At 47.7% G+C, this 21,335-nt stretch overlaps 1 protein-coding gene across 2 annotated transcripts; it reads left to right on the top strand.

Annotated features, from left to right (window-relative positions):
• Nucleotides 1-1,203: 1,203 nt before the first annotated feature.
• On the top strand, nt 1,204-16,293 carry Nol6 (nucleolar protein 6). 2 transcript variants are annotated; one of them, XM_027930993.3, is made up of 26 exons: nt 1,204-1,375; nt 1,935-2,141; nt 2,224-2,340; nt 6,635-6,814; nt 7,144-7,312; nt 7,696-7,830; nt 7,927-8,081; nt 8,168-8,288; nt 8,502-8,560; nt 8,645-8,746; nt 8,882-8,997; nt 9,155-9,332; nt 9,487-9,609; nt 10,343-10,491; nt 10,637-10,712; nt 10,910-11,050; nt 11,190-11,307; nt 11,393-11,547; nt 11,716-11,879; nt 12,427-12,579; nt 12,963-13,060; nt 13,759-13,883; nt 14,002-14,091; nt 14,442-14,636; nt 14,750-14,851; nt 15,074-16,293. In XM_027930993.3, the coding sequence occupies exons 1-26, from the start codon at nt 1,322-1,324 to the stop codon at nt 15,221-15,223; spliced, it is 3,432 nt and encodes a 1,143-aa protein (XP_027786794.2). In that variant the 5' UTR covers nt 1,204-1,321; the 3' UTR covers nt 15,224-16,293. The 2 variants fall into 2 exon arrangements, with proteins under 2 accessions (XP_027786794.2, XP_071456798.1); XM_071600697.1 differs by having other exon boundaries at nt 7,918-8,081.
• The last annotated feature ends 5,042 nt before the right edge of the window (nt 16,294-21,335 follow it).

Genomic DNA, 21,335 nt, shown 5'->3' with positions numbered 1-21,335 from the left:
GTCAACTCAAACTAAATCATGGTTCAAGTGCCAGGTGTGTTGGTGCATGCCTGTAATTCCAGGATTTCAGGAGGCTCCCAAGTTTGAGGTCAGCCTCAGCAAGGCCCTAAGCAATTTTGCCAAGAACTTATCTCAAAATAAAAAATAAAAAGGGATGTAGCTTAGTGGTTAAGCGCCCTGGATTCAATCCCCAGTACACTTCCCTGCTTAAAAAAAAAAGATTTAGCACAATCCTTATCTTGCCTAGGAAACCTTTCTTTTTTGCACAAGGATTGAACCCAGGGGTGCTCTACCTCTGAGCTAAGTTGCCAGTTCCTTTTTCAGGGATGGAACCTAGGGCCTAATGCATGCGAGGCAAGCACTTTACTGAGATATATCCCAGCCCCTCTTTTTTGTTTTAAGATAGGGTCTCACTAAATTACCTAGGGCCTTGCTAAATTATCCAAGCTGGCCTCAAATTTGGGATCCTTCTACCTCAGCCCCCCAAGCCACCACACTCAGCTGCGTACAATTAATTTTCAATTTTTTGGTAAAATAACATGTAAATACATAAAGAAAGAACAAATTTTGTAAAATATAAATACTAAGTGAGTCTAGATGGGCATTCATTACATTATTTTTGAATTATTACTATTGAAGCATTTGCTTTAAATTTTTAATAAAAGCTAGAGAAAAGTTATTACAGTAATCTAGGCACAAAGTGATGTTACTTAGAGGACATCTGACAGTAAAGTCAAGGAAATGTCAAAAATGAACAAATTCAAAATATATTTTGGAGGAAGAAATGACAGGACTTGGGCTGGGAATGCTCAATGGTAGGGCGCTCGCATAGCCTATATGAGGCTCCAGTACCGAAAAAAAACAGGAAAAAAACCACAAGATTTATTAATAAACACAAGACTTGTTAATAAACAAGATGTGCCCGCTGAGGAAAACGGGCGGAATCACTAGTGTAAACAAACAAATCCCCACCAGAAGTCCTTACAGGAGCTCCGCCCTTCCGGCTCCTCCCAAAGCAGAGGAAGTGAGGAAAAGGAAGCGACGGCAGAACTACTCGCACCTTCCGGTCTAGCGTCGCAAAGAAGTCGTAAGTCCGAGAAACTTGTTTGGTTCCTCCCGCTATGGGCGGTCCTGGAAAATAACTGACCAATGATGAACGATACGTAAGCAATATCCAATGGCACTGGGGTGGGTGGAGTCCTATGGTACTGGGCTGCCCCGGACTTGAGCCCTGGAATTAGGCCTTTAGCCCACGTGGGAAGCTATTCTGTGTAAAGGCGGCTTGAAAAACAAGTGAGCGAGAGCGATTTGGACTGGAGTAATGGGGCCAGCCCCTACAGGACAGCAGCTGCGCGGAGCAACTGGGGGCCCCGAGGTGGGTTGAGCCAATTGATGGAAAAGGCTCAATGTGGTTCCACTTGGCTGCAGAACCAGAGATGGTGTGGCCTGACAGCTAGCTGGTGGGAGACACGAGGGCAGCTCATTCTGGAGGAGTCCTGTTCCCATGATTTTTTTCAGCCTAGGGCACTGAAATCAGTCTGAGATTGTTAGGGAAGGTGAAGCCGGGATTTGGATAAAGCAAGAGTGGAGAAGGCATTTTAGACTTTTCAAGCCTGTAGCAGCAGAAGAGGAAACAGGGATTCATGGTATCCAAAAAGGGGCTTAGGCATTGCTTAGGGCACTCCCCAGTCAACTTGTGCCTCTACCAACTCCAAGCAGAATTTCATTTTTGTGCTGTCAGATAGACTGGGAACACGCAAGGTATTTTCAGTCTAGGGAACATAGTGTTACTCCAAGTAGTGGTTATCGTGAGTTTAACAGAGTATGACGGAGGATGAAGCAGGTGAATCCTTTACCCACAGCATATTATGGCACTTTAGCCAGCAGATGCTCGATACCTGTGACCTCATGTTGGTTTCTGCCTCTGGCCACAGGTGATAGAACCATCCTTTGAAGGCACAGGTAAGAAGGGGAAGAAGCCATCCTCAAGAAAGCGTGGAGTGACTGAGTCCCAAGCAGAGAACCTTCTGCAACCAGTGAAGCTCAGCAAGGCAGAATTATACAAGGAGCCTACCAATGAGGAGCTAAATCGCCTTCGGGAGACCGAGATCCTGTTCCACTCCAGCTTGCTTCGTTTACAGGTACTCAGGTGGTTGGGACTTGTGGTAGAGGAGCTCTTTTAGGACTCTGAGGTCATTGGACTCTTCCTCACCCTCCTTACAGGTAGAGGAGCTACTAAAGGAAGTGAGGCTATCAGAAAAGAAGAAGGATCGCATTGATGCCTTCCTACTGGAGGTCAACCATCGGATCAAGAGAGTGCCCTCAACCCCTGAGTCAGAAGTAAGGCAGATGGCCTGGCCGAACTGGGAAGCAAGGCCTTCAGGGGCCTTGCTATGTCTCTTGAGAGGTTGGAGTGCTAGGGAGTTCTTTCTCACTGCAAGGAAGTTCAGCTGGGATTGTTGTCATTCGTGTATTATCACTTAGTAAGCATTGAGGTGTGTGGTACTAATTGGGTATTCTTAGATATGTCAATAAACAAAATAGCCTATGTTATGATGTTGGGATTATAGATAATAGATAATAAACTGCATGGCAGTGTTAGAAGATGGTCAATACTATGGAAAAAGGAAAAACCAGGACAAGGTAAAGGGATTAGGAGTATTGGGAATGGGAGTGGTTTGCAATTTTAAGTAGTGGAGCCAGAGTAAACAATACTGAAGTGACTACATGTAAAGATTTGAAGGAGTTCAGTTAGCCATATAGATATCTAACAGAGTAAGCATCCAAGAGGGAGAAACAAGCAATACCAAGACACAAAGGCAGGAGTGTGCTGTTATGCTCTTTGGAATAAAAGATAGAGGAGATGAATTCAGGCAGGTTATAGAAGGTTGAATATCATGTAGTGCCTTGTGCACTAAAATAAGCACTTTGGCTATTGCTCTAGGTGAAATGAGAAACTACTGCTAGTGTTTTGTGTCCCCCTGCCCCGATTTTAAAAAGTTTATTCAGGTCAGCCATGTGGCATACATCTGTAATCCCAGTGACTCAGGAGGCTGAGGCAGGAGGATCTCAAGTTCGAGGCCAGCCTTGGCAACTTAGTGAGACCCTGTCTCAAAAACAGAGGGAGTGGACGCTTGGGGATGTGGCTCAATGGTTAAATACCCCTGAGTTTAATCCCCAGTACCCCCCCAAAAGAAAAAAAAAATTCATTCAGGCCAGATACGGTGGCACATGCCTGTAATCCCAGCAACTCAGTAGACTGAGGATTGTGAGTTCCAGGCCAGCCTCAGAAACTTAGCAAAGCCCTAAGCAATTTAGCAAGACCCTGTCTCAAAATAAAAAAACAAAAAGGTCTAGAGATGTGGCTCAGTGGTAAAGTGACTCTGGGTTCAATCCTCGGTACCAAAAAAAAAAAAAAATTTTTTTCATTCAGGCTTATGATGAAAGTATAATGGAGGGAAACAAAGGTAAAATCAGGGGGACTACTTAGTTACCTGTTGATCACTGAAAAAATGTGGTACCTCAAACCACAGTAGATAGATGAATACATTTTTATCATAAAATAAATTCCACCCCCCTCATTAAACTTTGTTTCATTGTTGTTTTTTTATTCTTGTTTTATTTTGTTTTTGGTGGCACTCCAGCACCACTAAGCTATACCCTCAGCCCCAGCTATTTTAATGATTTTCAGAATTCTATAACAGATTTTTGGTCAAGTTCTTTCACTAAGCATCTTAGTGAGACCCTCAGCAATTTAGCAAGAACCCCATGTCTGAAAATAAAAAAAAATAATTAAAAAAAAGGGGACTGGGGATGTAGCTTAGTGATAAAAGTGTCCCTGGGTTCAATCTTCAGTATCAAAAACTTTAAAAATGAATGAGTGAATAAATAAATAAGACATTGATTTAGGAGTCAGGTGTAGTGGCACATCCCTGTAATCCCAGTGACTTGAGAGCTAAGGCAGGAGGATCTCAAGTTCAAGATCATCCTGGGCAACTTAGTAAGACCCTGTCTCAAAATAAAAAGTACTAGGGATGTAGTTCAATGGTAAAGTTCCTGGGTTCAATCCCCAGTAACAAAACCTTATTTATTAAAAAACATATAGAGGGGTTGGGTTTGTAGCTCAGTGGTAGAGCATTTGACTAGCACGTGTGAGGCCCTAGGTTTGATCCTCAGAACCACATGAAAATAAAAAAATATTTAAAAATATGTATATATAAAATATGTATAAGTATATATATTTACATGTATAGTATAAACAAGTATATTTACATTTTGATTTAGTGGTTGGGGATATAGCTCAGTAGTTGAATGCTCTCCACATTCACAAGGCTCCAGGTTGGATCTTGAGCACTGGAAAAAAAAAAAAAAAAAGTAATGATTTTTAAAATTAAAAAGTTAAAGCTAGGTTTGGAGGTGTGTGCCTTCTAGTTCCACCTAATTTGGAAGTGTGGCAGGAGGATTACTTGAGCCCAGGAGTTCAGGCCATCCTGGGTGACAGTGAGACCCCATGTCTTTTCTACTGAGGGTTTGTTTGTTTGTTTGTTTGTTGATACTGGGGATTGAACTCAACCACTGAGCCACATCCCCAGCCCTATTTTGTATTTTGTTTAGAGATAGGGTCTCACTGAGGTACTTAGCACCTCACTTTTGCAAAGGCTGGCTTTGAACTTGTAATCCTCCTGCCTCAGCCTCCCATGCTGTTGGGATTATAGGTGTGTGCCACTGCACCTGGCTTCTCTTGAGGGTTTTATAGTACACTGCTTTATTTTTGTTTGTTCGCTGTTTTTGTTTTATACTACTGAGGTTTGAAACCAGGGGTATCCTACCAGTGAGATACATACCAACCTTTTTATTTTTTGAGATAGGGTCTCACTAAGTTGCTCAGTCTGACCTCCAACTTGGGGTCCTCCTGTCTCAGCCTCCACGTTGCTGGGATTATATGTCTGTTTCACCATACCCTTCAAATTTTACCAGTTGAATGAGTTGGTAGGAGCAATCTAGATCCATCTGGTGGCTCAGTGGAATCCATTTTGATAACACCAAAAATTAGTTGTTTCACAGCCAGTATTTAAGACAGAAGTTTGCTCTTGGGTCTGCCCATTCTTGAAGAAACCGTCTTCAGATTTGCCAATGTCAGCAGTCAGGACAATACAGTCAGCCTGAGATGTAAATGTAATAACGTTTCTGATATGGACTCTGTGTACTTGAAAGGAGGTTTATTGGAAGGAGGCTTCTCCAACTTCATAACCTTTTTCTCAAGTTTTTTGATAGTCCTTTTGTTGATTCTACCACATTTGTAGATCAGATGGCCAGTTAGTGGAGGATTTACTTAAATCTGTGTGTTTGGTAATATCACTGATATGAATCTTCTGTTGCGGGGCGGGGATTGTTTGTTTTTGTTATTCTGTTTTTATTTTTATGGTGCTGGAAATTGAACCCAGGACCTTGCCCATGATAGGCAAGTGTTCTACACCTGAATCCTTCCTTTTCCATTTTGGCTTTGATTTAGCAGTGGTTTTTATGATACCTGTGTTCTGGCAGTTAAGTCCATTGTGGTAAAGAAAATGAGGTGTTTTGTAGTTGTTGTTGTTGTTACTGGAGATTTAGCTCAGGGGCATTTATTTTACCACTGAGCTATATCCTCAACCCTATTTATTTATTTACTTTTGGTACTGGGAATTGAACCCAGGGGTGCTGAACTACTGAGACACATACCTAGCCCCCTTGCCTTTTAATTTTTAGTTATAGATAGACACAATACCTTTATTTTATTCATTTATGTGGTGCTGAGGATCGAACCCAGTACTCCATGCATGCAAGGCAAGTGCTCTACTACTGAGCCACAACCCCAGCCAATGCCCAGCCCTTTTTATTTTTTATTTTGAGACAAAGTTAAGTTGTTGAGGGCCTTATTGAATTACTGAAGCTGGCCTTAAATGTGTAATCCTTCTGTCTCAGTGTTCCAGGTCACTGGGATTACAGGCATGTGCCGCTCCACCTGGCTAAGAAAATGAGTATACTTTATTTATTTTTTTTAATTTTTTTAGGGGGCTGGGGATGTGGCTCAAGCGGTAGCGCGTTCGCCTGGCATGTGTGCGGCCTTGGGTTCGATCCTCAGCACCACATACAAACAAAGATGTTATGTCCGCCGAGAACTAAAAAATAAATATTAAAAAATTCTCTCTTCTCTCTAAAAAAAAAAAAAAATTTAGGGGCTGGGGTTGTGGCTCAGCGGGAGAGCGCTCGCCTCGCACGTGTGAGACCCTGGGTTCGATCCTCAGCACCACAAGTGAAATAAAGGTGTTATGTCCAACTACAACTAAAAAAATAAATAAATTTTTAAAATTTTAAATTTTTTAGTTATAGGTGGACACAATATCTTTATTTCATTATTATATGGTGCTGAGGATCGAACCCAGTGCCTCACGCATGCTAGGCAAGTGCTGTACCTCTGTGCCACAACCTCAACCCCCAAGTATAGTTTCTTAACAGAGATGAGTCAAGGTAGTTTTGGCTTGAGTAACTGTTATGGAGTTACTTTCATGAGGAAGGCATGTTTTTTCTAGTGAACATCAAGAGGCCATGTGAGGAAGGCAGTAGAATCCATGTGTCACTGTTCTTGCACCCACAGCTCACTGACCAGGCATGGCTCCCTGCTGGAATTCGAGTTCCCTTCCACCAAGTGCCCTATACTGTGAAGGGCTCTTTCCACTTCCTTCCTCCAGCCCAGGTCACTGTTGTGGGCAGCTATCTTCTGGGCACCTGCATTCGGCCAGACATCACTGTGGATATGGCACTGACCATGCCCAGGGTAAGGTCCAGGGCTTAGGAAATAAAGAAGCCTACTACTTGACCACTTAAAAATCCAAGTCCCTCTCTTTCTATCTGTCCAGGGGTTAGAAATCCAAATTCTAAATCAGGAGCAAGCCACTGCAGTCATCCTGAGGGTACCTAGATGGGCTTTTGGGCCAGTTGTGCCTTTGGAACTTTGTTTTCATTGTCTGAAAATTGGTATAGTGTTACAAGTCTGGCTCAAGCTCTCCACTGTCAACAGAGAAGCCCCAGGACTCTCACCTGTTTCCTCTTAGCCTCCAAGCGCTTATTTGCCTGGCTCTCTTTTTCCTTCCTTGGCCCCTCCAGGAAATCCTACAGGACAAAGACCTGTTGAACCAGCGCTATTTCCGCAAGCGTGCTCTTTACCTGGCCCACTTGGCTCACCACTTGGCCCGAGATCCCCTCTTTGGCAGCGTTCGCTTCTCCTACACCAATGGCTGTCACATGAAACCCTCACTGCTGCTGCGGCCACATGGTGGGAAGCACACCTTGGGCTAAGGACACAGTATAGGGTGATAAATCTAAAGGGAAAGACACAGGGTACTCAGGACTAGGGGAATAGGAATAGGAGCCTTAAGGCCAGGGTGAGAAGCATGGGCCTCAAGGTTGAGTGGGGAGTTAGGGACCTCAAAATGGGAAGGCCTGGGCTTGGGTTGTGGCTCAGTGGCAGAGGGCTTGCCTAGCATGTGTGAGGCCCTGGGTTCGATCCTCAGTACCACATATAAGTAAATAAAGTAAAAGATCCTTTGACAAAAAAAAAAAAATGGGAAGGTATGTGACCTTCAACTCTGAGTGGGTAGGTACTGGGACTCCTGGTTCCAGAGCTGGAGGGTCTTAACAGTCCCTGTCTCCACCAAGGGAAAGATGAGCGCTTGGTCACTGTACGTTTGCATCCATGCCCTCCATCTGATTTCTTCCGCCCATGCCGCTTGTTGCCAACGAAGAACAATGTGCGTTCTGCCTGGTACCGAGGGCAGAGTCCTCCAGAGGATGGTGAGCAGGCACTGGGGTTGAGGTGGTGCAGGAAGAAAGGGATCTGTTGGAGACTTTTCCTCTTCTCATAGCCTTTTCTTCTCACAGGTAAACCAGACCCCCCTACCCCCCACTACAACACATGGGTTCTGCAGGATACAGCTCTAGGGTCCCATGTGCAGCTGCTATCAAATGTGCTTGGCTCTGCCCCAGGACTGAAGGATGGTGTGGCACTTCTGAAGGTCTGGCTAAGGCAGAGGGAGCTGGACAAGGTAAGTTGGAGGTGACGCACCCTCCTCTTCTTGCTCTTTAATGAGCTGGCTCTGAGCTCAGACCTTTCTCTTTATCTCTCTTTCAGGGCCTAGGTGGGTTTAGTGGATTCCTAATCTCCATGTTGGTTGCCTTCCTCGTGTCCACACGTAAGATCCACACCACCATGAGCGGCTACCAGGTCCTGAGAAGTGTCTTGCAGTTTCTGGGTGAGACAACTAGACTGGAAAAGACCAAGGTTTTTTTTCATCCCAGGAGTCCTATCATTCCATTAGGGATTTGGTTCCTTGCCATCAGATAGATGAGCAAACTGGATATTGGAGGCATGCAGTTGTAGCTACCTAGGCTGAGGGAGGGTCATTAGGGCTGGGACCCCAGGGTGGGAACCTTCTGATGTATCCATTTTTTCTGTGTCACTCCAGCCACCACAGATCTGACAGTCAATGGGATCAGTTTATGTCTCAGCTCAGATCCCTCTTTGGTGAGTTGGGGAAGGGCCAGATCTTTTCCAGGAGGCCTGAAGGTAAGACCCAACCCTTGACTTAGCTTCTCTCTACTCCCTAAGCCGGCTCTAGCTGATTTCCACCAGGCCTTTCCTGTTGTCTTCTTGGACCCCTCAGGCCGTCTCAACCTCTGTGCTGATGTCACTGCCTCCACTTACCACCAGGTACTAATGGGGCCCCACTACTATATTCCCCAGATGTCTCAGCTCAGACTCTGTCCCATCTGTTAGTACCAGGACCCCAGAAAGTCCTCTCCAAAGAGGTAAGGTGAAGCACATCTCCTTACCTTGTGGCTCCAGGTACAGCATGAGGCACGGCTATCTATGGCATTGCTGGACAGCAAAACTGATGATGGATTCCAGCTGCTGTTGATGACTCCCAAACCCATGATCCGGGCTTTTGATCATGTCCTGCAGTGAGTTTAGGGGTGACAGGATATGTTGGTGGGTCTTGTCTTCCTGAAGTAATTGGACAAAGATCCTGAGGCAGATGGCTCACATCTTCCAGGGAAGAGGTGGTATGAGGGGCCGGCAGATCCTGATTCCCCCTTTTTGTCCTTCTGTGTCCCCCAGTCTCCGTCCACTGAGTCGCCTGCAGGCTGTGTGTCACCAGCTGAAGCTCTGGCCTGAGCTGCAGGACAATGGTGGTGATTATATCTCTGCTTCTTTGGGCCCACTAACTACCCTCTTGGAGAAGGGTCTGGGGTCCCGGCTGCAGCTTCTGGCCCACTCTCGGCCCCCAGTCCCAGAGGTGAGATGGTATAAGGTTGGGGAGTTTGCGAGCCTTAAGTGGGGCTGGAGCCAGGGTCCTAAAGGACACAAAGAACATGGTATTCCTCTATCATGACCTTTCTAGTCCAGGCTGGGGGTTCTTGGGTTGAGATCAGCCTCTTTATACCCTACAGTGGGACATCAGTCAAGATCCACCAAAGCACAAAGACTCTGGGACCCTGACCCTGGGATTGCTCCTCCAGCCTGAGGGACTGACCACTGTCCTTGAGCTGGGTCCAGAGGCTGACCAGCCTGAGGTGAGGAACCCCATCATATATGTTGGAAGAAGTGAGTGGATTGCTCTCATGCCACCAGGGCTGAGGCCTGTTAGAGGTTGGTTCCTTTTTCCTTCCTTTTCCTTCTTTCCCTCCTTCTTTTTTTCCTTTCTTCCTTAGCTTTCCTTTTAACCCAAGGCTTCATGCAGACATTCGACCACTGAGCCATTCCCTAGCCCTTTTGGGGTTTTTATTTATTTATTTAGGTACTGGGGATTAAACTCCAGGGCACTTGACCACTGAGCTATATCCCCATCCCTATTTTGTGTTTTATTTAGAGACAGGGTCTTACTGAGTTGCTTAGCACCTAGACTCACCATTGTGAGGCTGGCTTTGAACTCATGATTGTCCTTCTCAGCCTCCCAAGCCTAGGATTACAGGTGTGTGCCACCGCTCTAGGCTTGTTTTTCTTTTAAATTGTCCAGGCTGGCCTTGAACTTGTGCCTCTGTCTTCCAACTAGCTGGAATTACTGGCATGTACTACCACAGCTAACTTCTCAGGGAGTTGTTTTTTTTTGTTGTTGTTGTTGTTTTTTTTTTTTTTTTTTAGTTTTAGTAGTTGGACACAATACCTTCTTTTTATTTATTTTTACATGGTGCCAAGAATTGAACCTAGGGCCGCACACTTGTAAGGTGAGCATTCTACTGCTGAGCTACAACCCCAGCCCCTCTCAGGGAGGTTTCTGAGATACCACCAACCCTTGCCTCTCCTCAGGCTGTTGAATTCCGCCAGTTCTGGGGGTCCCGTTCAGAGCTTCGGCGTTTCCAGGATGGAGCCATTCGGGAAGCTGTGGTCTGGGAGGCAGCCTCTCTGTGCCAGAAGCGCCTTATCCCCCACAAAGTGGTCACCCACCTCTTGGCACTGTGAGTATTAGCATCTGCATGCCAGAAGGCAGTCATGGTCAGAGAGGCTTTTAAGAGAATCTTGCCTAGGCTCTTGGGGGAAGCCTAGGCTCCTACTGGTAGCATGGCTCTTCACTCCTTTACTATGTCTGTATCTGTTCTTCAGTCATGCTGACATCCCAGATAACTGCGTCCACTATGTTGGGGGCTTTCTGGACGCACTGATCCAAGGCCTGAAAGAGGTAAGGACCTTGAGGTCAAAACTAGTGATTGTAGATCTATGTGACAAGACTGGGAGAAAGCCCTTTACAACCCAGCAAGCATGCACTTCCTGGGTTGTCCAGCAGGGGGGGCACTAGCTCTGCTCCAGCCTGAGCCATGGCAAAATCCTTTATGGGGTTTTCAGAGTTCAGTCTCCTATTTGTCTTCTCCCCTTCAGACCTCTAGCACAGGTGAGGAGGCCCTGGCAGTGGCCATATGTTGCTACGACGACCTCAGCCGCATGCTGTGGGGATTGGAAGGTCTCCCACTGACTGTGTCTGCTGTTCAGGGAACTCATCCAGTGCTGCGCTACACAGAGGTGAGTTGCAAGGGGGGAAGGAAACCTTTCTGCATGACTCCCCTGGCCTGTTCTCTAGTTTACCAGTATCCCTCCCTTCTCCTGTCTGGACATTCCTTCTCAACCCCAGGCACCTTCCTCAGTTCCCCTTCTCCCACAGGTATTCCCACCAACCCCAGTCCAACCAGCTTGCTCCTTCTATGAGCAACTCCGGGAACGGGCATCTCTGTTGCCGCGGCTGGATAAACCCTGCCCAGCATATGTGGAGCCCATATCCAGTAAGAGGGCTCTTAGGAGGGAGTGGGAAGGACAGTTCCCATTCTAGGCTGCAGTATGAGACCTCTCACTCCTTTTCTTCCTCAGTGGTTTGTCACCTGGAAGGCAGCGGTCAGTGGCCACAGGAAGCTGAGGCCATACAACGAGTCCGAGCTGCCTTCCAGCTACGCCTGGCAGAGCTGCTGAGGCAGCAGCATGGACTGCTGTGCCGCGCCACTGCCACACATACTGATGTCCTCAAGGTCAGACTGGTGTGGGGCAGGAAATTCCCAAGACAAGGCCTCCAGGGATGTCAGGGTATAAAGATGATATACCCTGGGGGCATCAGGCTGGGGAGCAAGGGTGTAGGTATTAGTACCTCCAGGACCCAGACTTACATTCACTTCCTGTCTTATTCCCTCTTCCAACAGGATGGGTTTGTGTTCCGCATTCGTGTGGCCTATCAGCGGGAGCCTCAGATCCTGAAGGAGGTGCGGAGCCCTCAGGGGATGATCTCACTGAGGGACACACCTGACTCTCTCCGTCTTGAGAGAGACACAAGGCACTTGCCCCTGCTCACGAGTGCTCTGCATGGGTAAGGCTACCTGTACAGACTGTTTTTGTCTGTAGGCCGCCTTCTGCTTTTATTATGCTCCTTTGTATGTCTGTCTCTCTGGGAAGCCAGATGGTATAATAGTTAGGGATATAAGTCCTGGAATTCTGGCCCTGCAACTTACATGTCCCTTTGGACTTTTTAGTTTTCCCATCTGTAGAATGGGAATAACACTAGGATCAATCCCTTAGGGCATTTGTTAGGAAGACATAAGATAATGCATGTAATGCATTAGCACAGGTATTCCTACCAACCCCAGTCCAACCAGCTTGCTCCTTCTATGAGCAACTCCGGGAACGGGCATCTCTGTTGCCACGGCTGGATAAACCCTGCCCAGCATATGTGGAGCCCATGTCCAGTAAGAGGGCTCTTAGGAGGGAGTGGGAGGGACAGTTCCCATTCTAGGCTTCAGTATGAGACCTCTAGCACCGAGGCCAACAGGGTTGAATAATTAGTAGCAGTAGGACTGAGCCACTGTTCCTGGGCCCTGAGTTTCTGAGTCTCACTGCCACTTTCCTTCTCTCCTCAGACTCCAACAGCAGCATCCAGCTTTCTCTGGTGTGGCTCGACTGGCCAAGCGGTGGGTGCGAGCCCAGCTTCTAGGTGAGGGGTTCTCTGATGTGAGCCTGGATCTGGTGGCTGCTGCCCTTTTCCTGCACCCTGAGCCCTTCACCCCTCCTAGGTAATTCCTTCTATTTCCCTAGCCAGGAAGTTCCCCTTAGGTCTGGTTTTTTTCCTTTGCACTGTACCCTCTGTCCACATGGGAGGGAGTGACACACACCTGCAATCCCAACAGTTTGGGTGGCTGAGGCAGGAGGATTCCGAGTTCAAAGCCAGCCTCAGCAACTTAGTGAGACCCTGACTCTAAATAAAATGTTAAAAGGGCTGGGGATGTGGTCCAATCCCCAGTACCCCCCCATCCCCCTCCAAAAAAAAGTTATGGGGGAAGTTCTAAGACAGCCCACACTCCATTCCCACAACCCACATTTAGGGATCTGGGCTTTCTAGATTTTGGGGATATCCTTGTGGGAATATTCTTGTAAGATTCTTACTCCCTCCACTCAGCTCCCCACAGGTTGGCTTCCTTCGATTCCTTTCCCTGGTATCAACTTTCGATTGGAAGAACAACCCCCTCATTGTCAATCTCAACAATGAGCTTACTGGTAAGTGGTAAGACGGGTATAACTACGCTTTAGGGATTTCAGAGTAGGACAGGAAGGGTTTTTCCTGTCTGTTATGTTTTCTGTGTGCCTTCTCCAACCCAGATATCTAAGACTGCCTGTCTTTGGGTGGGGAATTATCAGGAGGATAATTCTGACTGTAGGGTAGTTTGCCTGTTGGTGGTCAAAGACAGACTGGCCTGGGATGGTGAGCAGGCTCCCTGGGGGAATGTGGAAGTTAGAGGAGGGTAGAAGGAGGAACCTGAACACAGTTAAGAAATCCTATGGGGAGCAATGAGGCGTCAACTAGATGCACACACCTCTTAGCTGATTTCCAGTTGTAAACTGAGGAGCTCTGGGTCTCAGCAGAGAGCAGAGTGTCAAGTTCCTAATTCTGCAGGTGTGTGGGAGCACAAGGTGGGAGGGGGCCCGGGGCAGGCCTCAGCTTGTGCAGGCCCAGAAACCAGACATGGGGTGCTAGGCAGTGGAAAATTCTGACTCTGGGTTGAGGCTATGAGATTAACATCCACACAATTAAGGCAAATGTGGTGTCCCTTTCTTCACCTTTGCCCCTTGAGGGAGGTTACAGGAAAATACCTAATGAATAGCTGCTGGGTAAACAGAAGGAGGGCCTGGAGCAGCAAAATATGACTTTTGGGCAGGGGAAGGCTGATCTTGGACCTTCCCTCTTTTCTTTCTAGAGGAGGAACAGGTGGAGATTCGTAGTAGCTTCTTGGCAGCTCGGACACGACTCCCTGTCATGGTCATTATTACTCCCCAGGACCGTAAAAGCTCTGTGTGGACACAAGATGGACCCTCAGCCCAGGTTCAACCCCACGCCTGACCCCAAATTTGATTTTTTTCTGCCCCAAGAAAAAACAGGCCCATCATGAGCTAGGAGAGACACATGGTCAGTTCTAGCCTGATGTTTCTCTACCAACCAGATCCTTCAGCAGCTTGTGATCCTAGCAGCCAAGGCCCTGCCTGTCCTAGAGAAGCAGCTCATGGATCCCTGGGGCCCTGGGGACATCAGGGTAAGCCTCTGACTGAGAATGACTCCAGGGGTTCTGGGGGTTCTGTCCTTGAACCCTAGAAATCTAGAGTTCAAGGGGCCCCACACAGGAAACTCAGTCCCCTTGTCTTGTGAGACTGAATCCTGAGATGGGATTGAAGCCACCATGAATAAAACCTTTTACTCCCCTGATGGCCTCAAATTGGCATCATCTGCTTCCTTCTGTAGTTCTTACTGTTCTTGCCTTCATGTGGGCCTGAAGGCCCATGATAGATGGTTATTCACAGGTGAAGGAGGGGAGCAGGGTGGGTATGTGGAAGGGTGACTCAAGGGGGTACTTTCAACAGCTACTCCTACCTGTTCTCTCCTTAGACCGTGTTCCGGCCACCCTTGGACATGTATGATGTGCTGATCCACCTGTATGCCCGCCATATTCCCCGGCACCGCCAGGCTGTGGACTCTCCAGCTGCCTCCTTCTGCCGTGGCTTGCTCAATAAGCCAGGGCCCTCGTCCCTGATGCCTGTGTTGGGCTATGATCCTCCTCAACTCTACCTTGCACAGCTCAGGGTAAAACCTAAAGGGGAGCTGGCCTGGGGAGGGGACTTCAGGTAGAGCTAGGGCCATGGAGGAGGCTCTAGGGTGTCCATGTGTAATCTTATTTGTGTTCTGACCCTCCCTAGGAGGCATTTGGGAATCTGGCCCTTTTCTTCTATGACCAGCATGGTGGAGAGGTGATTGGTGTCCTCTGGAAGCCCACCAGCTTCCAGCCCCAGCCCTTCAAGGTATGCTGGCCAATGACAGAATGTGTGTCTTTCTGATTGTGTACATGTGATTCCCTGTGGGCATGCTTATCTGTGGGTAATCTGCACCATGAATGATCTGGGTTAGGTGCAGAGTGTGTGGATGTGTATTTTTCTCCACCACCCCTGTTCTGTCCCCAACCTGGTGTCTTAGGGTGTGCCTTGTGATGCCTCAACCCACATGTCTTCTCTGATTTCCCTTAGGCTTCTAGCACGAAGGGACACATGGTTGTGTCTCAGAGTGGAGAGTTAGTTCTGCTGCCCAACATAGAAGCAATCCTTGAGGACTTTGCTGTGATGGGAGAAGGCCTGGTGCAGGCTGTAGAAGCCCGAAGTGAGAGGTGGACTGTGTGATCAGCCCTGGAACAGGCTGAGATGGACATCCAGACTCAGCACCTCTGGAGCAAGACGTCAATGAGATGGCCACCCTCATTGCTTGTGGACCCTCCATGGAAGGTCTGCTGGCCTGAACATACTGAACCATCCCCAAAGAAAGTCCTGTCCAATTTTTTGTCTGATGCTCCTTTCCTCGGGGTCCTGTGGAGTCCTCTGGTGCTGACCACCTGAACTCTCAGAAGAGAAGTAGGAGCCAGCTCAGAGGGAACTGAACCCAGGAGATCCATCTGCCTGGAAGCCATAGGCCTGTACCTTTTCATTTTATTTTGTTCTTTATTTTGTATTTGGAGCACTTGGATATGTGCCTGGGGTTTGTCCCCTTCCCACTGGCAGGACTTGTGCCCAGATCTCAGTGTGCCCTTCACTATAGTGTCAGGCCTGGATGGAACCCAGAGAAGGTGTGGCTCTTCCTGAGGGTCACAGCCCGAGCACTGAGCAATGGAAAGGGGATTGTGAGTGTATGAATAGACTGCATTGAAGGGGCACAATACCTTCCAGTGTTGGTGCTGCTGCTTCTCAGGGTAGAGACAGTGGAAAAGGACAGGAGGGGTTTGGGTGGATAAAGGAGTGAGGGGACTGGTGGTCCCAGTCCAGGAGAGATACAGAAAGCACTGGGTACTAATCCCCGGCCTCTCAGGGTATTAAGTCCTACCAGCTCTGTGCTGCTGCCCATTCGTCTCACAGGCTGCCCTTGCAATGGAGTTGCAGTCATGAACAAGACCCAAGTTCTGTTCTAGAGCTCCTGCGACCTCAGGAGGGGTATGCCCCCTCTTTGACTTTGGTCCACACCTCCTTTCTGGCAGCCTCTCCCTGCTCCTGTCTCCCCTAATCCTGGCTGTTTTTCCAGACTCAGCTCAAATAATGCCCCTCCTAAGCCCTGCCCTTGCCCCCAGCCTGAGGTGCTCCTTCCTTCTGAATTATGAGAGCAGTTACTCCCAGTTGAGTTCACTTGGCAGGCACGCACAGCGGTGTGAACCCTTCTATTGTCTTGATCTCTGATTTAAAATTAAATTGCTTAATTCTGTCCATTTTCCTGGCTTGTCTCTGTTTTCACATGGTTTTAACCTGATCTCCTGTGTCTAAACTCAGAAAGAGCAGGGAACATGTTTGAACACAGATTTGGTTTTCTTCATGGCACTTAGTACAGGGCTTTGCTCAATTAGGAAACAGATATATGCAGAAGGGGCACCCAGCCAAGCAGATGGAGGCCACAAGGATATAGAAATCATTTGTGAACTCTCCCAGAGCAGGTGGGATAGTGATGGTGAAACAGCCTGAAAGAAAATAAAAAGTTTATGTTTATTGAGTGTCTAATAAGCGTTGGGCACAGTTAGGTGTTGTTTCTGTATTTTATGTATGGGAATACCAGTTAACCTTCCCTTCTGAGTAGATGAGGGAACAAGCTCCAAGGCAGAGCCAGTCATGGGAGGACTCTGATGCCTGGCCTGTAATCTCTGTTCTTAAAATGATGAGAAGCTACAAGAGGATTTTTTTTTTTGCGGTGCTGCTGGGGATTGAACCCAGGGCCTTGGGCATGTGAGTCAAGCACTCTACCACGTGAGCTGTCCCCAGCCCACACAAGAGAACTCTGTTAAGACTTTATGGACCTGTCACTGACATGAGATAGTTCAGCCCAAGGTTGAAACTGGGGTACAGAATAAATTGGTTGGCTATATCTGTCTATGTGCTATATGTTTTTTGGTTTTGTTTTTGAGATAGGGTCTTGCTCAGTTGCCAAGACTGGCTTTGAAATTGTGATCCTCCTGCTTCAGCCTCCCAAGTCACTGGAATTGAAGGTGTGCACCACCACATCTGGCTTATGTGTTCATTTTAAAATAAGCATCAGTGTGCCAGGCTTTTTTTTTTTTTTTTTTTTTTTCATTTTTTTTAGCAAAAGAAATGACCCCATCCCTTACAGATCCCTGCAGCTCAGGGTCCACAATTGCTCTTGGCTCTTCTTTTGTGTCTGTTAACCTTGGGGATTCCTTGGACTTTTTCTTCAGTTTCTCCATAAGGCTCTGGGGAGGGCCAATGATTGCTAGTCTGTTTCAAACCATCCTATTTCATTCCTGGAGCAGCTACAGACCCTTTCACAAACCCAACTCAAGATTATCCTGGTGGGGATCTGCACCCCAGGCAGTTGGCTCTAAGAGGTGCAGACACTGGTACCAATCAGGGGTCTGAGCTACAGGCTTTTTTTTTGTTAACATTTATTTTTTTAGTTGTAGGTGAACACAATTCCTTTATTTTTATGTGGTGCTGAGGCTTGAACCCAGTGCCTCACACATGCTAGGCAAGCGCTCTACCTCTGAGCCACAATCCTAGCCCTGAGCTGTGGGCTTTTTGCTACCTCCTAATATGGTCCTGAGTAAGTCACTCTTGCTGGGCTGCCTCTCCACCTATAGAATGGGCTTGTAATGGTTTTGTCAAGTGCCCCATGTGGCAAGGGAAGAGGGCTGAAATCTCAGAAACCATCCCTTCCTGCACTCTGCTCCTGCTTGGCATTAAGCCCCTCACGTGGCAGCTCCAACCTGTTTTCCTCAGACTTTGTCAGGGAAGTAGGTGAGGAGGCTGGGCTCCTTACTTCTGTCTCATGAATTTGTCTGATGTCTGACCATTCAGATCCCAGTCTACTGAGGCTCTAGAGTAGGAAGGTATTCTGGCTTTGGCTGAAGGATTGGATGCAGGAGGGTTGGGAATGGTGGTCAGAAGCTGGAGCTTCAGGAAAAGGGAAAGAGAGAAGCCTGTCAGGAAAATTTATGTGTAGGTGTGCACAGGATAGTGTGCCTGCTTCTGCTGGCTCCTACACTTAACTCTGTAGGTAGATGTGGATGGGGTGGGAGTCTCTGACATGTGGCATGATTTGTCTTGTGTGTGTGCTGGATGGCCACACATACACTAGTGTGTGTAGGTTCTTGCCTTCAGCTCTGGTTTGCTGAAAAAAGGGAAATCTCCATGTTTGGATAGCAGGTTAGAAGAAAAACCTCTCAAATGGGAGGTAGGAATCCTGGTCTCCTTTCTATAGCTAAAAATAAATCTTCCCATTTGGGGGTTCCAGTTCCCCCAGTTCTGACTGATCTTCTAATCCTCTCTAGTTCAGTTTAGCGAACCCTCAAAGAGTCCTTCTATCTGGCTGTGGTATTGACAACCTCTAAACCAGACTCCTTTTAAGTGAAGACTCTTCCTCTGCCCAATTCTTACTTTGAAAGAAAAAGAGCAAGACCCTAAAGCCTATGGGTCCATGAAACAGGCTATATTCAATGAAGTCTTGAAGACTGCTCAGTCCCTGACCTGTTAAGTCAGATTTGGGCTAACCTGCCACCCCTTGATATACATGCCACCCCTTGATATACATGCCACCCCCCAACATCCGGTACTTGCTTTGTGAGTCACAGATTAATCCCTGTGAGTGATAAGGGAGAGTTTGCCTGGGGCATGTGAGTCACTCCTACTAACCTCCACAGGATAGACTAACCTGCCCATACCCCTGCTGCAGAGAGGGAGAAGGACCTATCTCAGATTGCCTTATGGGACAGGTATGGTGGTGCATACCTATAATCAGGAGGCTGAGGCAGGAGAATGGCAAGTTTGAGGCCAACATAAGCAATTTAATAAGATCCTGTCTCAAAAAAAAATAAAAAAAGTTAGGGATAGAGCTTAGCGGTATAGAATCTCAGAGTTTAATTCCACAGTAAGGAGGGAAAGGAGAATGTCCTGTAGAACTAAGGGGAACCAAAAAGAAGGGTGTACCAATTCCAGAAGGAGACTTCCTTCTCTGGCACTTCAGCTTCTCAGACGTGAGTGGGGATTATATTTTTTTTCTGGTTTATATGAGGCTTACAGAAGTGTAGGATCTTGTTCAGGGTCACACAGGGAATACGCATGGGGAGCTGCGGAGAATCATAGGGTTCTAGCTGTAGCAGCTGCTGCTAAGCCTGGCCTTTGTGGGCCTAAGGATGAGGTGAGGAAGAGTTGGGTCTGAGTTGCAGCTGTTATCAACAAGACCTATCGGAGCAGGGTCAGGATTAGGGAAAGAGAGTGGGAGAATGAGTGCTCTGGTCTACCTAAGATCGAGACTAGAAATCTACTCCCTGGCTAGAAGCCCCTCAAAATCAGGACCCAAGCTCCCCGCTATTCTGCTAGACTAGAAACCTGCAGGACAGCGCTTGGGTCTCCCAAAGACTTAAGAGGCCAAGATTGGGGCTTTGACTGATCTAGCCCCTGTTCCACTTGTCCACCAACAGTTCAGATGGCGTCCTGGCCTTTCCCTAACTTTTTTCCACAACATAGCCCCACCATGTCTCCATTTATAGGATTTTCCTGAAGCCCAGTTCCCACTGACTCCCAGAACTAGAGACCATCAAAAAGTCATTCCTGACTGCAGACTCCTGCTGCACCCTGTCCCCTCCCCTGGATTGTTCCCCTGTGACTCCTCTCCCTTGGGTGGGTGGCTAGTGGCTGCCCTATAATTAACTGTCAGACTGGGCTGGAGTGAGGGGAGAGTGTACTGGTGCTCACACATACTAATCACCTTTCCGGCATGCCCAATTCAGATCCTCTCCCCCACTGCACACCTCCTGCCCTTAGACCACAGACCCCTCAGAAGGCAATTATCCAGTTAATTCCTAGCCCCGCATCAGGTTCAGTTCCTGTCTACACAATTCTACTCACCATACACTTCTTCAGTTTCTCGCCAATGTGCCCTCCTTGCCTGCTTTCAAAATCACAAATTCACACCTCTCTCCCTCCCTACAGATATTGCCCTGCATCTGGCCTCTTTTTCTCCTTTATGATATTCTCCCAGGCTCCTGGCCGCTGTCTCTCCCGCTCCAACCCATCTTCCACTCAGCAGCCAGACTTTTCATATGGCAAATGGAGACTAAGTCACTCCCCTGCTTAAAAACTTCAGAGCTGCCCTTAGCCACATTTTTTTAGTGGGGGAAAGATTGCCAATTGTAATCTTATTCAGAACCCTGATGTAAAATGGTTAAAGTGCTGCAATTGAAGTATAGGTAGTTAGGCTGTGCCTCTTTGGCTTCCCTATCCCCACTTCCAGCTGCAGCAGTACCTGTGAGAACTTCCTGAGAGCCCTGGGCTTCCCTATCCTCTCTATTATTGCCCTCTTCGTGCCCAGATAGTCACCCTGCTACAGCCTGGTCCAGCAGTCTTTCACCTCCACAAAATGCCCAGCCAAATGTTGTCTAGGAAGCCCTCTGACTGCCCTGGCTCAAAGGATGCTCCATGCTCCCTTTCTGTCTATAAGGGACAGCTAACATTTGGGCCTCCCAGGAAGCCTGTAAGCTCTCCTTTCCTCCTTGATCTCAGGTCCTGACCTCTCATCTTTTGAAGTAACCTATTCCTGCCCATGAGGAGGGAGATGGGAAACCAGAAAGCAGGAACTCCAGGGATCTGGTCCCTGAGGTGTGAACCAGAGCTCTCCAGACACCCTAGGCCTGTTTTCACTGATGGCCTGGTCTATATCAATTACATGTCACTAACTCCCTCACCCTGAGGCTGGCATGGGGATGACCCAAATATCTGGCAGTTGGTTTCCAGACCTCTCAACACATCCCCATATCCCATCTCTGGCCTTTACAAACACGGACCCAAACCCACAGACAGTCCCAGTCAGGGGCACACATGGGTATACACACAGACCCCTAAGGGTACACAGATGCATACATGGACCCCCATGGATACACACATGCACACACCTAGTTAAGCATGCACAGGAGGAAATGCAGCTCTGGTTAGAGTCAACTTTCACATGAACCTTTCTTGCATGTTGACTATGTGGTACAGTGTTCAAAGCCTGAAATATCCTCAATCTTATTGCGTTCTTACAGAGGCTCTGGGAGTGCCTATAACTGAAACCTCCATATGACTGATGAAGAAACAGATTCTGAAGGGTGCAGGAAGAGAGCAGTCTGGGTCACCTGACTGCTCGGTGGCCAAGCCAAGCCTCAGAGGCCTCTGCCCTATCAGCATTATCTCTATAATTCTAGGCCCTTCCTCAAGGGGTCTGGACCTCAGTCCCATCCTTCTGCTGCCTTATTATGACCCTCCACTA

Source organism: Marmota flaviventris, chromosome 13 (assembly GCF_047511675.1).
Source record: "Marmota flaviventris isolate mMarFla1 chromosome 13, mMarFla1.hap1, whole genome shotgun sequence".
Lineage (NCBI taxonomy): Eukaryota > Metazoa > Chordata > Mammalia > Rodentia > Sciuridae > Marmota > Marmota flaviventris.
The sequence above is the reverse complement of the archived record's forward strand: the minus strand, read 5'-3'. Positions and strand labels throughout refer to the sequence as shown.

Excerpts from the sequence above, each read along its gene's own strand:
- Nol6 (XM_071600697.1), top strand. The coding sequence starts at position 1,322 with ATGGGGCCAGCCCCTACAGGACAGCAGCTGCGCGGAGCAACTGGGGGC. Across the intron at positions 10,713-10,909 it reads TGATCCAAGGCCTGAAAGAG|ACCTCTAGCACAGGTGAGGA; the intron begins GTAAGGACCTTG and ends TCTCCCCTTCAG. Across the intron at positions 13,061-13,758 it reads TCTCAACAATGAGCTTACTG|AGGAGGAACAGGTGGAGATT; the intron begins GTAAGTGGTAAG and ends TTTTCTTTCTAG.